Genomic DNA, 13,821 nt, shown 5'->3' with positions numbered 1-13,821 from the left:
GGAAACAGTAGTATAATGACGCATACGGAAATTTTTTCAGATGAATTCAAACTATTTGATTTAATCGATGTAACAATGAAGAATGACCCACGTTGCGTTGAGAACTATGGGCCCATTGTCGAGAATCTAAATGGAATCTTTCAAAGAACGTTTAATGAAGAAGACCATAGGAAATTGATGGCCGATTCCCAGCCTTTTTGGGAACGTTTAAGAGACACATTGGAAGGAATGCTGTTACGGGTACCTTTGAATGAAGATAGCTCAATACCATACACGAGAACAATGAGAGGCCTTGTGTTATTGATGAGAAACCTTGCTGCGGAAAACCAAGAAATACCCCAAAAGCTGCTACTGCAAAATCTCGTAATACGTGGGTTTCTACACGCAACTAGTGAGTATGTAGTGGATACTCCATTAGTGAAGCACTTATATATCGCATGCTTAACGTGTCTTTACAACATGCAACAAAACTACTCCACAGTAGATATGACTACGTTCCCAGCGCTTTTGCAATTTTTTCAATATCCCTATGGGATGACTTTTGAAGAGGATAAAGAAGAGGAACATTTTTGGTTGCCATATCTCTTTCTTTTCAAAACATATCTCAATAATGATGAATTTTCCAATGAGCTGTTTAGAGATAGTGATACGAATCAAGGCGACTACTATCGCCTAAGAGATAGGATCTTTTTCCATATCATCATCACTAAATTTATCCAAGATCAAGAAGATTCGTTTGTAATTGAAAACGGTAGGGACTATCTAGACGATTCAAAATTGAAAATAACATCTATTGATCTATCCGTTTTGGACTGCATCAGTAAAAGTCTAACAAGTGCATCTTTTGGTAAATACCTACAGGGGTTTGAAGATAGAGAACCGAAATGTTTTGCCAAACTGTTGCAAATAATGCAATTGATTGTAACGAGTAAAGAAGATTGGAATAAATATGAATTGACAGCCATTATGTCATGGTGCTATCCCATTTTGCAACGCCTTACAGATAATGATATTCCTGCTTTTTTCAAGAAAGGCGTCAACGATTATACTCCATCAGTTGCTATCCAATTACATTCCACATTATTATCCTGTTTGGACATCATTTCCGATTTGTGTAAATTCGATCATGTTAGACAGTTTTTGATATCTTACGAGTGTGTGAAAACATTAATTTCGTTACTGGATACATTCCAAAAGAACCTGCTGAGAATTAATTTCTTTAAGGGAAATAGTGAAACGGTGGATGATATGAAAATCACAGATTGCCAAGGTAATAAAATCGAGGATCGATTATTGATCTACAATCGTGTTAATGCCAATTCGTTCTTCATCAGAGCGGATAATTTCCCCAACTGTAAGTTAGTTATAGTTGAAATACTAGCGTCGTTAGTATATGCACATCCTGAAATTCAAGATCAAATAAGAGAATTGGGTGGACTCGCGTTAATTCTTTCCAACTGTGTCATTGACGATAATGATCCATTCATTAAGGAAAGGTCTATCATTTGCTTAAAGTTTTTGTTAAGGAATAATGCCAAGAACCAAGAATTTGTCAAACAAATGGAGGCGCAAGACGTTGTTCAGGATGATGCATTAAGCAAAGCAGGGTTTGAAATTTCAGTGGAAAAGGGCGGAAAAGTAAGACTTGTATCTAAAAAGGAAGATTCTGATAGCGAAATTTCCGAGCTTGTTAGCGTAGACGAAGATTGATTATGATCTCTTTAATTCTATCGTTTTTTCTTTTGGCTTACATTAATGATTATCGTACTTAATATTTTTTATTGATTATAGATTTCTATATTATATAAAACATATTCATGACAAAGAAGATTTTCATAGGTTCATTTTAGCAAGTTCTTCTTCAATAGCGCTCTTGACTAATTCTACATCGGCTTTTTCAACGAATTTCAATTTCTTCTTTAGTGTGGATAATTTCCTCAAATCTTCAGGTAAAACATCCTTTTCGAATGAATAGTTAGAAAATCCAGATAATGCATTGTTGACAGCATCAGCGAATTTGGCTGGATGAGCGGTTGATAAAGAGATATATTGAATGGATTTGTCGTTGTCTTTTGCGATCAATCTTTTTGTGGCGCAAACACCGACGGCTGTATGAGGATCCAAGATGTAATGTTTTGGATTTACAGACGATTGGTAAATGTCCTTGATTGTCTCAGAAGTTTCTTCGTTAGAAACTCTTTCAGATGTGAAATCCTTTGCTGCACCTTCGATGACGGATTTGTCGACTTGGAACTTACCGTTGGTTTTCAATTCTTGGAACCAGTTGTTAACAGTTTCACCTGCTTTTAAGTCATCGTTATTAGCCAAGTACTCGCGAGCTAAATACCACAATAGTCTTTCGAAGTTCGATGAGATTAGGATATCCATGGCTGGAGATAAAGTAGCTGCGACTTTGTCGGATCTTTCGTATAACCCAGATTTCAAAAATCTGTCCAAGATGTCGTTTTCGTTGGTAGCAATGGCTAATTTTTCAATTGGCAAACCCATCTTCTTAGCAAAGTAACCTGCCAATATGTCACCAAAGTTACCACTTGGGACCACGAATTTAACCTTCTTGGAATCCTTACCGTTGGTGGCTTGGAAAAAAGAATAGAAGTAGTAGGTCATTTGAGCCAAGATTCTTGCCCAGTTGATGGAGTTCACGGCACCGACGTTGTGTTTGGAGTTGAATTCTTTGTCACCAAAGATAGCCTTAACAATGTCTTGACAGTTGTCAAAAGTACCAGTGACAGACAAAGTCTGGACGTTTTCGTCTGGGACAGTAGTCATTTGTTCTTCTTGGATTGGAGAGATTCTACCGGTTGGATACAAGATGAAAACGGAAACGTCCTTTTTGCCCCTCAACCCGTAGATGGCTGCGGAACCAGTGTCACCAGAAGTGGCACCGACAACAGTGATTTGCTTCTTCTTGTCTTCTGGCAAGTTGGCGTTGGTTCTTTGTAGGAAATATTCGAAAAGGTTACCGACAAATTGCAAGGCAACATCCTTAAAAGCGTAGGTTGGACCGTGGAATAGCTCCAGGACGTGCAAGTTTTCCTTGTCACCGGTGACATTCTGAACTAGAGGTGTAACTTTTTCGGAACGGAAAGTAGAGTAGGATCTCTTGATCAAGCTTTGTAGATCAGCATCTGGAATCTCGGCTTGGTCAATATAAAGTCTCATGATTTCGAAAGCCAACTCTTGGAAGGAAAGCTTTGACCAGTCATTGAAAAGAGTAGCCTGGTCGACTTGAGGGATGGTTGGTGGGATGAAAAGACCACCGTCGGTAGCCAAACCTTGAATGATGGCATCTTCAAAAGAGAAGGTCTTTGGCGAGCTTGACCTGGTAGATCTGTAAACTTGAGAATCAGTTGGCATCTTGGTGGGTTTTACCGTACGTCTATTAACAAATACTGTGGTTATAATACAAAAAAATTAAAGAGAAGATGAAATATATATAATAGACAGTTACCGAAAACCTGTATACATTTGAATGGAAATGACTATATACTTGTCGAAAATTTTTCATTTTTCATTTTTTCTCATAGTGATGACTCTTTAGTTTGGCGGTCGTTTTGCACGAGGTGTGAGAGGGACAGAGGAATAAGCTATATTATAGTCTTCCCTGGGAGTAGAGCACGGAAATGTTGCCCATCAGCGCCCTGTCGTCGTCGTTGTTGTTGTAGATGTCGCTGGTTCTTGCGGCGTCTTCGTTGAAGTACTGGTCGCCCTGCAGCACCAGTTCGTTTTGCTTGGAAGACCACAGATAGTGGGTCAGCGTTTCTCTTGGATGCAGCGACAATTCGTTGAAGAATTGGTACTTTTGGGCACTGGAATTCAGTTGTAAAGCGAGCTTGGTGATTTCACGTAGCTTGGCAGTGTCGTCAGCGTGGCTATCCTCTTTTTCATCGTGTGGCTGTGATTGGGATTGGAGAATGTGCGATACGTCCACATCCAACGTTGTGGMACCGTACGTGGTGTCCTTGGAGATATCGATCGTGTAGTCCAGTTTGATGGGGGGTAGGGGCAAAACGAGCCTGTTTATGCTTTCCACGACACTCATCAAGGGAACGTGCATGGCCTTGGTATCCAATACCCTTTGCAGAAGCGAGTCTAGCTTCACTTCACCCAGTTCGGGCCTATCTTGGGACTCGTCTTCGTCGTCATTGTCATCGTCGCTGATGCTGTTCTCGTTATTATTTTCGACGTCGTTGGCGTCGTCTTGGGACTTGGTCTGTTCCGTGACGAGTAAATTGTTCATCAAAATGTACTTGTAGATTGAATATACCGCGTCATTGACTGACCCAGTTTGCATCCCAATCAACGTAGCCAAGTCGGGCGAGTACTGCACTTTACTGCCATCTACGCCCTTCAACTGGATGGTAATACTGCACTTCAACTCTTCCTTGCCCTGTCTTTTGACGTCAATACCGTCGAACTCCACAATGTTGTTTTCATCGTAGTTCCACTCGAGGGCGTCCACAATCTCCTCTTTTGATTCGTCATCGTCGTCGTCTTCATCGCCGTCGTCTTCATCGCCCACAGAGGTATTTGCGTAGTCGTCCTCGGCCTGCTGAAGGTTCAAGGGAAGGCTTAACGACGAGTCACGTTTCCTTTTCTTGCTCAACRTCCTCAGTTTTTTGAAATCAATGGCGATCCCCTCCAAAAACTCACTAAATGGGTGCCCCTTGTCCGAGACTTCGTGTAGTAGCTTACCTTCTATTCTCAACGTCCACGTAGCCTTGCTTGGGTCTGCCGAGCCATCAGCGTCGCTGTGGGGCTGGTTTTGCGTGGTGTTGTAAACGAAAATTCTCAGCGTCTTTTTGTCAGGGGTGTGGTCCTTCGTTGTGTTGTTTGTGGGCAAATTGATCGACGTGTCCAGTGTTCTTCTTGTCAAATACAGGTCCAGTCTGGAATCCATTTCTATCAGCTTTTTCAAATCTGCCAGGTTGAAGACCTTCTCATCGGGCAGGTATGTGGGGATGTAGGCATCCGTCGGGTACGTCACAGGGACCGGGTTCGTTTGTTCCAACATTACAAGACTCTTTTTTTGTCGTGAGTTGCTCTGTGCGTGTGATGTTACGTTGTTGATTACTTCTTCTCTAGCAGCATTTTTCGAAATTACACAATTTTTCTTTAATTTTCCAACGCGGTGAAATTTTAACTAATTAACTAAGCAAACATGGATGATGAATGTACAAAAGTAAGATACGTATTGGGAAAAAAAACTACATAAGGAGAGGTGCATCATTGGCATGCTATTTTCTTCTCTTGGAATCCGGTTCTTCCTCGCCATGCTCAGCGGAGCCCTGGCCCAGCATCTGTTCTCTGACCATGGTGCGGATATATCTTTCCAGCTCTTCCTCGGCGTTGTCTCCTGTGATGATCTGCTCCAGTTGCCTCCTGCGTTGCAAAGTAGCCTCGTCGGCACCGTCCACTGGGTCGTTCTCCAGAGTGTACCGCACGTTGTCCTTGAACTGCGCCAGTAACTCGCTGTTGACGATGCCCTCGCCCTGCGAGCCGTCCATGCTGGCGGCGTCGGCCACGCCGGACTTGATCCTCATATACTCTATGAGCTCACCGTCCTCCCCGTTCTCCACGAACGAGTCGTACGGCGTCTGGCCCTCTGCGTTCCTTATTGTAAGATTTCCGCCCAGCTCTTCCACGATCAGCCTGGCGGTGGCCACGTCCTCCACGTGGTGCAGCGGAGTGTCGCCATCATTGTCCAGCACGTTGATATCGCCGTTGTACACGCTGCACAGCTTCTTCAGCAGGTCTGCGTGGCCATATGCAGCGGCCGCGTGCATTGGCGTGTACCCGTTGACGTCCTTGGATTGCGGCGTCATGGCACCGTTGCTCTCGCGGAGAATGCTCTCCACACGTTCCACATTTCCATCGGAGGCAGCCACCCATATGTTAGCGTTCATTCTGTCGTTGCACTGCCTAAACTCATCGATTTTTAGTCCCCCGGGCCCTTTCTTGTTCTAAAGTAGTTTGTTCTTTGTAGTACTGGCATCGAAAATTTTTGGCAAAAAAAAAATGGCCGTATTACCCGCGGGGGGAATAGTAATAATAATAGTAATAATAATACCGGTGTATAATATAGCAATTATATAATGGGTAATGTATGTATATAGTTCTTGGGCCACGGTGGAGCGGGTGCTCGTCCAGTTGTATGTCTATCAAAGGAGGGCGCGGCTCGAAGTGGGTGTTCACAAAGTCAGGTACAGCGTCATGATCATGCTGGGGCCTGTGCAGACGCCGAACGTGAAGACGACGTTGGACAACTGCGGTCTTGAGCGTAGGAACTTGGTGTTGCTCAGGGCGGTCCAGGCGAACTGGGACAATTGGAACAGAAATAGGTATCCCCTGACCTCCTTGAAGATGGCGAACATGGCGATTTCGTGGAACACGGCGCTCAAGAAGAAGGTGAACAGGGTGGCCTGGGACTTGCTGAAATGCAGCGCGCCCATGGAGCTGTGATAGACATGTCTCAGCAGGAACTTGTGCACGGGGACGTTCCAGATTCTGCTGAACTCTTCGAAGGAAACACAGTTCCACCAGTCACCGTAGAAGTACCTGTCTGCGAACCTGGTCAGTTCTGCGACGCAGTTCAGCAAGGCGTCCCAGATCATGTAGAAGGTCAGCATGTAGAGGACACTGAAGCCCGGGATCATGTCGAAGAGCAGGAATAGCCACTGCTTGACCGCGGGGACCCAGCCGCCGAAGGAGGGGGTGTCGTGGTACTCGATGCAGCGCATGGCGACCGGGTGCATGAAGATCTGCGCAGTGACCATCATGAGGAAGATGGTGCCCATGATGGCGCAGAACTTCTCGATGACGTACCTCCATCTGATGTGCGAGGTGCGCGGGTAGTTGATCTGGTACACGAGCACGGGGAACATGCAGAACATGAAGTAGTTGCTGCAGCTGATGTTGTTGGGGAAGTCGTTGTCCTTGGTCTGGTAGTTGAGCTCGAAAAGACAGAAATCGCAGCTTTTCTGCAAGATCTCTTTGGTCTCTGGGGACAGCGATTCTTTGAATTTGTTGAGTTTAGTCGAAGAGAATTCCAACTCGTTCTTTATGTCCCAGAGGTACCCGTTGTAGAAGGCAAACGAGTGGCATTTCATGAGCAGCACGACCGAGTGCAGGAACAAGAAGATCCTGGTGACCCAGCTGAACTCGAAGTAGTACACGTACACGGGGAAGGACACGGGGATGAAGCACAGCTCGAAGATGCTGACCGCGACGAACCCGGTCCACTTCCACCTGATGAACCCGAGCTTGACCAGCCAGTGCACGAACACCACGAAGAACGTGGACAGGAACAGCCCGAGGTCCAGCAGCGCGATGGTGAACAGGTCGGACGTCATGTACTGCACGATCTCCATGCTGGCGAACCCGCCTTCGTGCGACACGTAGTAGTCCATGCAGCTCCGGAACGCGATCCACCCCATGAACATCCACGCGAACACGTAGATGCCTGAGAAGTTCGACTCCAGCTTCTTGCCGGGGGCGGCGTCTGCGGCCTTCTTGATCTTGGTCTTGTTCTTGGTCAACTCCAGGTCCTTGAGTTGCTTCTCCAGGACAGGGCCCTTGAACGTGGTTTGGAAGGGCACGTTGACGGCGCTGTCCAGGAGCGTGGGCCGCGGGTCGAAGCTCACGTCCCCAAAGAACGACACATACTTGCTGGCGTCCTTGTGATGGACCCTGGTGCGCGACTTGCTCTTCAGGTGCGAGAGGTACTTCTGCATGCGCGGATCCACGGGATACTCCTCCTCCTTCTCTGCGGTAGCCGCTGGCCCGGTCTTAGTCTTGGCCTTGGCCTTGGTCGTGGCCGACACGCCCGTGGCCGTGGTCGTCGCTGGCTCTGCCAGCGACGACGTGGACGACCGTGGCGAAACTTCCACGGACTCCTGTGGTAGGATTACGTTATCGTAGGTGACCGAGTGCCGTTTGCTGGGCTCTGCGGAATTGAGCTCCTGGATCTTGAGAAACCGCTCGTCCTGCAACAACTGCTTAGCCTCCGTCATTCTTGTGCGCTTTCGTTGGCCCGTTGCCCACCACCAGAGACCCACTGCGTGCCCCAGCTGCCCTTCTTATATCATCCAGGGTCTGCTGGCGTGCTATTGTTCGCTAAACGAGCTTCCAGTGCCGGGTACCCTTTTCAGACCCATTTTTTTTTTTTCACTTCAGGCCATCGAAAAAAGAACAAAAAAGAAGAAGATGAGCAGTGGGAAAAGAGCAATGAGAAATCAGTAAAGAGAGCAGCGTAAAGGATATAATGTCGCGTCCCGAAGATCTGGCACCACCGGAGATCTTTTACAATGATAGTGAGGCAAATAAGTACACGGGTTCTACTAGAGTTCAGCACATCCAGGCGAAAATGACGCTGCGGGCGCTGGAGTTGCTGAACTTGCAGCCGTGCAGCTTTGTGTTGGACGTCGGATGTGGGTCCGGGCTATCCGGGGAAATCCTGACACAGGAGGGCGACCATGTTTGGTGTGGGCTGGACATTTCACCCAGTATGCTGGCGACCGGGTTGGACAGGGAGTTGGAGGGTGATCTTATGCTACAGGACATGGGCACCGGTGTGCCCTTCCGGGCAGGGTCTTTTGATGCGGCGATTAGCATCAGTGCGATTCAGTGGCTGTGCAATGCAGACACGTCGTACAACGACCCGAAGCAGCGGATGATGCGGTTCTTCAACACGCTGTACGCGGCGCTGAAGAAGGGTGGTAAGTTCGTAGCCCAGTTCTACCCGAAGAACGACATCCAGGTGGACGACATCCTGCAGTCTGCCAAAGTGGCCGGTTTCAGTGGCGGGCTCGTGGTCGACGACCCTGAGTCCAAAAAGAATAAGAAGTACTACCTGGTACTGAGCAGCGGCGCCCCGCCGCTGGGCGAGGAGCAGGTCAACCTGGACGGTGTGACCATGGATGAGGAGAACATCAAGCAGACACGCCAGCTGCGCCAGCGTTTGAAGAACGGCAAGGACAAGGAGTCCGCCAAGACTTTCATCCTGAGAAAGAAGGAGCTGATGAAGAGGCGTGGGAGGAAGGTCGCCAAGGACTCCAAGTTCACCGGCAGAAAGAGAAGACACAGATTCTAGCGCTCTGCTCTTCTTCTGTACACTACCCGCAAACGCAAACGCAAACGCAAACCCAAATACATCTACATACTTATGTACCGTACCAAACACTCTTGTTTAAGACGCCCGGTGACCCCGCGCACGTTAATCGCTCTATTTTTTTTTTTTTTTTCGTTGTTAAGTAGATAGAACTAGAACTAGAAGAAGAAGAAGAAGCTTTCCTTGGAATAGACTGACAAAACATAAGCAACGAAACAGACAGACCGCAATGTGGAGCAGGAACGCGAGATTGCTGGTTCGCTCGACCAGAACATACATCGTGCCCACGACCACAAGGAAAACCATCCCCGTGTATCCGCCCGTGGAACGCATAGGGTCCGCTCAGATAATGACACGTGTGGCCCAATCTGAGATAGAGACGCTGGACCCGGGGGCGTCCAGACGCAAGCTCATCAGCAAGAAGAACAAGGACCGGCTCAAGGCCGGCGACGTGGTGCGTGTCGTGTACGACTCGTCCAAGTGCTCGTACGACCCGTTTGTTGGGTACATACTGTCCATAGACCGCAAGCAGCTGGTGCAAGACGCCTCGCTGCTGTTGCGGAACCAGATCGCCAAGACCGCCGTCGAGATCAGGGTGCCCCTGTTCTCGCCGCTAATCGAGCGGATCGACCTGCTAAGGCCCCACACCTCGAACAGACAGAGAAACAAGCACTACTACATCAGAGGCACCAAGCTGGACGTGGGCGACCTAGAGGCCAGTCTGAGAAGAAAGAAATAAGGCGTGTGTGCCACACGCCTCCCCCCCTGTATATAGCACTAAATGTACGTACCCGCTATCTAGCATGCCTTTTTTTTTTAGTATTATCATCACTAGTATTATTTCTGACGCTTTTTCCGTGTCGTGCATATAGAAAAAAGCAGAAACGACACAAAATATTTTTACTTTGTAAGATACTACTTTTGGATTGTTAGTTGTCAATAAGAACGTTAAGCATACTCACTCGAGACTCTCAGCAAGGCATCGAATTATGAAGCCTCAGTGCATACTCATCTCTTTGCTGGCCAACCTCGCACTCGCCGAGGAATATCTTGTACGGTTCAAAAACCCCACCGCGTTCCAGCAATTCACGTCCACGTCAAACAGATCATGGAGAAAGTTCATCGACCACCGGATCGAAAAGAAGTTCTCCATCGGGTCGTTCCGAGGCGTGACGATGAATCTGTCCAAGAACCTGGTCAACAAACTAAAGAAAAGCCCTCTGATCGCGGACATCGTGCCCAACTTCAAGTTTGAGGCCTTCGACACCGACGACGCTGAATTGGACTACACGTTCGACACCACCTCCAAGTACGTCTACGAAGAGATTGACGAGGCGCAAAACGTCACGTACCAGCCGGATGCTCCACGGCACCTGGCCCGGATTTCGCGCCATTACCAGTTGCCGTTCGACATGGACGATAAAAACCGCTACAAGAGCTGGTTCAACTACTACTACGAAGACGAGTACCAAGGACAGGGCGTCAACGCCTACATCATGGACACGGGCATACACGCGGACCATCCGGAGTTCGAAGACAGGGTCATCCAGGGCGTCGACTTGACCAAAGAGGGTTTTGGCGATCAGAACGGCCATGGGACACATGTGGCCGGGCTTGTCGGATCCAAGACGTTTGGTKCGGCAAAGAAGGTCAGCCTCGTGGAGGTCAAAGTGCTGGGTAAAGACGGGTCCGGCGAGGCCAGTAACGTCCTTAGCGGGCTGGAGTTCATCGTGGAACACTGCACGAAGATCAGTCGCCCTCAGGGCAAAAAATGCGTGGCGAATCTAAGTTTGGGCAGTTTCAGAAGCCCCATCATAAACATGGCCGTTGAGGGGGCCATTGAAGAAGGTATTGTGTTTGTTGCCGCCGCGGGGAATTTCAACCTGGATGCATACTGGGCTTCACCTGCATCTGCAGAAAACGTTATCACTGTGGGCGCATTCGACGACCACATCGACACAATTGCCAAATTCAGCAATTGGGGGCCCTGCGTGAACATCTTCGCACCTGGCGTGGAAATCGAATCGCTATCGCACTTGAACAACAACGAAAGTGTGGTTTTGTCGGGCACTTCCATGTCGACGCCAATTGTCACTGGAATCGCAGCAGTGTTGTTGTCCAAGGGCATCGAGCCCGAACTGATCGCACAGGAGATCGAGTATTTATCCACACGTAACGTGTTCAATAGGAGAACCTTGTTTTTTAAGCCATCCACTCCCAATCAGATCCTTTACAACGGTGTTGATAAACTCGATGACCCATACGACGACGAAACTTTCCCTCGTTTAAACGTGGAGGCGATCGCAAAGGAACTGGAAGAATACAACGCCACGTTACAAGGCGCTACGACCGATGATCCTAACTCCGGTTCGAAATTATGGGGCTGGAATAACGATGTCACCTTGCCTCTCGGTGAGATCAGATTGAAAAGACGCGACTTTATAAAGAACTTGTAGTTGTTTGTTTTTTCTGATTATATAGCATCTATTTTTTTTTAGAGTTATTAAATTTTTGCATTGGTTACGTAAAATTTTGGCTTTTTTTCCCAACTATGATGCCATAAGTGGAAAATAGAAAGGAAAAGAGCAACAACAATGAGTTTTGAAACCATTCCCCTTTAGTCAGAAGGAATAAGAGTGACACCAAAGATGAGGTTAGCCGTGGTCGTAGCCATACTTGTCCGCTGTTTCCTGGTGGCATGCTCCCCCGGTGACAATCTAGACGAGTTCATTGACTGCACCTACGCTTGTGAATATGCCAGACTATGTCCGAACTCGCAAATAAACTATATCGACCCAGAAACAAACATGTTCCACGATATCAAGTTTTTCGACACGCCGGCTCTGTATTCGGATTTCCTGCTCTGGGATTGTATTTCCGATTGTGATTACCAATGCCAGCATATTATTACACGCTGGAGGATTGAAGAGGAGGAGGAAGTTTATCAGTTCCACGGTAAGTGGCCGTTTTTGAGAGTTTTGGGTACGCAAGAATTCTTTTCCACCATATTCAGTATAGCAAATTTTTTCCCACATTACAAGGCATTTGTGAGGTTTTCTAAAATGCTACGTGAGACTGGAGACCGGAGAAGAGTACGCAGTAGAAGCACATTACTATGGAACTATCTCTATGTGGCGGCGGCGGGGATGTTGGCATGGACTGCAAGTTCGGTCTTCCATTGTCGTGATTTGGTCATAACGGAGAAACTCGATTACTTCTTTGCAGGTGCCACTGTTTTGGCAGGGTTCCATGCAATATTTGCAAGAATCACCTCTTTGTACTTGTACCCTAAGATTGCACAGGTGTTCACCAGATCCGTTGCGGTAATATTTTCCCTGCACATTCTTCGACTTTACATTGATTGGTCGTACACATACAACATGAGGTTTAACATTTTTTTCGGTATCTTACAATATATCTTATTGATACTGTTATCTTGTCAAAACTACCACGCACTAAGAAAGCAAAATGAAAGGGGCGAATTCAAGAATACCGCATACGCTAGTTTCAAGGGACAGATGTTCAAGTTGTGTTGCGTCCCCGTGGCCCTTGTTGTGGTTACCGCGATGGCAATGTCGCTAGAGTTATTCGATTTTYTCAGCTACGAATGGCAGATCGACGCCCACGCTATATGGCATCTGTGCACCATATGGCCCTCGTGGGTGCTATATGACTTTTTCCTTGAGGATTATGCCTACTGGGGCAACAACTAACTGCACTAAATATATCAATATACCTATTTATACTCCAAAATGATAATCTTTTATTTATAAAGTACACGCTTCTTCGAGCATTTTTGCATTCCTGTTCATTTTTTAGTTTTTTTCGCTGTTTTTGTATATAGAACTAATAAGAAATATTTGTCACAAGATAAACATGTAGCAAATTTGAAGGAGTAAAATCGCTAGTGAGAGGGTCCATAACGTACGTCGGCAAAGGATGATCCCAGATCCGTTTGATGCTTCCTTGTTAAGAGAACATGCGTTTCAAGGGACCAATGATTTAAGCACTGTTTTGAGCCCAAACACGTTTACCGATGAAGGTGGGTACAAACCCGTATTGCAATACGGATTGGGTTATTTCAACTACGGGCTTGTGTTGGACGATGAAGTTTACGATTACTCGCTGTGCGATATCATCAGAGGCCATGTCTACGAACATTTTGTGTGTTATTTTTATTGTTTCATGATTTTGTTTACGGTGTGGATAGTAAGCCTGACCTGGGTATCTGGAAGTAAGAAGAACAAGTTCGGCTGGAGTAAGAAGAAGGACGACTTCAAAATGGAAGGTGGCGATTTGGAGTATCAGCACGTCAAAGTTTAGAGTCGAAATGCCTACTACTGCTCATCTCGAGGGAATAATAGTGCATTTTTTTTCTCAATATTTCCTTTATACCTTTTGAAAAGTACTTGAATACATAGACGTCTATATGTATATACAGTTATGGTACTAATGCATTTTCTTATTGTATTTATTTTGAGCTTCTAATCATTTAATAAATACCCTGAGGCCGGAGATGAACATTAAATGCCGTCACCGCAATAGATTTCATAGCAAGAGATAATCAAGAATTCTCCTACGAGTGGAACAAAGGTATGTAACTGTATACCATTTTATTTAGAAATCTTTCTTTCGCTATTTTATAGTATAGTAATCACTGTGCTTTCCCCGAAAATGATCACTATTGTTCT

At 46.5% G+C, this 13,821-nt stretch overlaps 10 protein-coding genes across 10 annotated transcripts; 6 read left to right on the top strand and 4 right to left on the bottom strand.

Moving 5' to 3' along the window:
* Positions 1 to 15: 15 nt before the first annotated feature.
* Positions 16 to 1,710, top strand: CTR86 (Ctr86p; the record flags this gene model as incomplete). The annotated part of the gene is made up of 1 exon (XM_018364020.1): positions 16 to 1,710. The coding sequence occupies one exon, from the start codon at positions 16 to 18 to the stop codon at positions 1,708 to 1,710; it is 1,695 nt and encodes a 564-aa protein (XP_018223424.1).
* Positions 1,711 to 1,833: 123 nt separating this feature from the next.
* Positions 1,834 to 3,378, bottom strand: THR4 (threonine synthase THR4; the record flags this gene model as incomplete). The annotated part of the gene is made up of 1 exon (XM_018364019.1): positions 1,834 to 3,378. One exon carries the CDS (start codon positions 3,376 to 3,378, stop codon positions 1,834 to 1,836), a length of 1,545 nt encoding a protein of 514 aa, XP_018223423.1.
* Positions 3,379 to 3,613: 235 nt separating this feature from the next.
* RSC6 (Rsc6p) lies at positions 3,614 to 5,035 on the bottom strand (the record flags this gene model as incomplete). Its single annotated transcript, XM_018364018.1, has 1 exon — positions 3,614 to 5,035. The coding sequence occupies one exon, from the start codon at positions 5,033 to 5,035 to the stop codon at positions 3,614 to 3,616; it is 1,422 nt and encodes a 473-aa protein (XP_018223422.1).
* A 223-nt stretch (positions 5,036 to 5,258) lies between these two features.
* DI49_0799 (uncharacterized protein) lies at positions 5,259 to 5,927 on the bottom strand (the record flags this gene model as incomplete). The annotated part of the gene is made up of 1 exon (XM_018364017.1): positions 5,259 to 5,927. One exon carries the CDS (start codon positions 5,925 to 5,927, stop codon positions 5,259 to 5,261), a length of 669 nt encoding a protein of 222 aa, XP_018223421.1.
* A 285-nt stretch (positions 5,928 to 6,212) lies between these two features.
* On the bottom strand, positions 6,213 to 8,033 carry ARE1 (sterol acyltransferase; the record flags this gene model as incomplete). Its single annotated transcript, XM_018364016.1, has 1 exon — positions 6,213 to 8,033. One exon carries the CDS (start codon positions 8,031 to 8,033, stop codon positions 6,213 to 6,215), a length of 1,821 nt encoding a protein of 606 aa, XP_018223420.1.
* Positions 8,034 to 8,284: 251 nt separating this feature from the next.
* Positions 8,285 to 9,112, top strand: BUD23 (18S rRNA (guanine1575-N7)-methyltransferase; the record flags this gene model as incomplete). Its single annotated transcript, XM_018364015.1, has 1 exon — positions 8,285 to 9,112. One exon carries the CDS (start codon positions 8,285 to 8,287, stop codon positions 9,110 to 9,112), a length of 828 nt encoding a protein of 275 aa, XP_018223419.1.
* A 247-nt stretch (positions 9,113 to 9,359) lies between these two features.
* IMG1 (mitochondrial 54S ribosomal protein bL19m) lies at positions 9,360 to 9,869 on the top strand (the record flags this gene model as incomplete). Its single annotated transcript, XM_018364014.1, has 1 exon — positions 9,360 to 9,869. One exon carries the CDS (start codon positions 9,360 to 9,362, stop codon positions 9,867 to 9,869), a length of 510 nt encoding a protein of 169 aa, XP_018223418.1.
* Positions 9,870 to 10,119: 250 nt separating this feature from the next.
* Positions 10,120 to 11,586, top strand: RRT12 (Rrt12p; the record flags this gene model as incomplete). The annotated part of the gene is made up of 1 exon (XM_018364013.1): positions 10,120 to 11,586. The coding sequence occupies one exon, from the start codon at positions 10,120 to 10,122 to the stop codon at positions 11,584 to 11,586; it is 1,467 nt and encodes a 488-aa protein (XP_018223417.1).
* Positions 11,587 to 11,778: 192 nt separating this feature from the next.
* PER1 (Per1p) lies at positions 11,779 to 12,843 on the top strand (the record flags this gene model as incomplete). The annotated part of the gene is made up of 1 exon (XM_018364012.1): positions 11,779 to 12,843. One exon carries the CDS (start codon positions 11,779 to 11,781, stop codon positions 12,841 to 12,843), a length of 1,065 nt encoding a protein of 354 aa, XP_018223416.1.
* A 226-nt stretch (positions 12,844 to 13,069) lies between these two features.
* Positions 13,070 to 13,453, top strand: DI49_0793 (uncharacterized protein; the record flags this gene model as incomplete). Its single annotated transcript, XM_018364011.1, has 1 exon — positions 13,070 to 13,453. One exon carries the CDS (start codon positions 13,070 to 13,072, stop codon positions 13,451 to 13,453), a length of 384 nt encoding a protein of 127 aa, XP_018223415.1.
* Between the last annotated feature and the right edge of the window lie 368 nt (positions 13,454 to 13,821).

Source organism: Saccharomyces eubayanus, chromosome III, assembly GCF_001298625.1.
Source record: "Saccharomyces eubayanus strain FM1318 chromosome III, whole genome shotgun sequence".
NCBI lineage: Eukaryota > Fungi > Ascomycota > Saccharomycetes > Saccharomycetales > Saccharomycetaceae > Saccharomyces > Saccharomyces eubayanus.
Note: the sequence above shows the minus strand (reverse complement) of the source record. Positions and strands in the feature narration are given on the sequence as shown.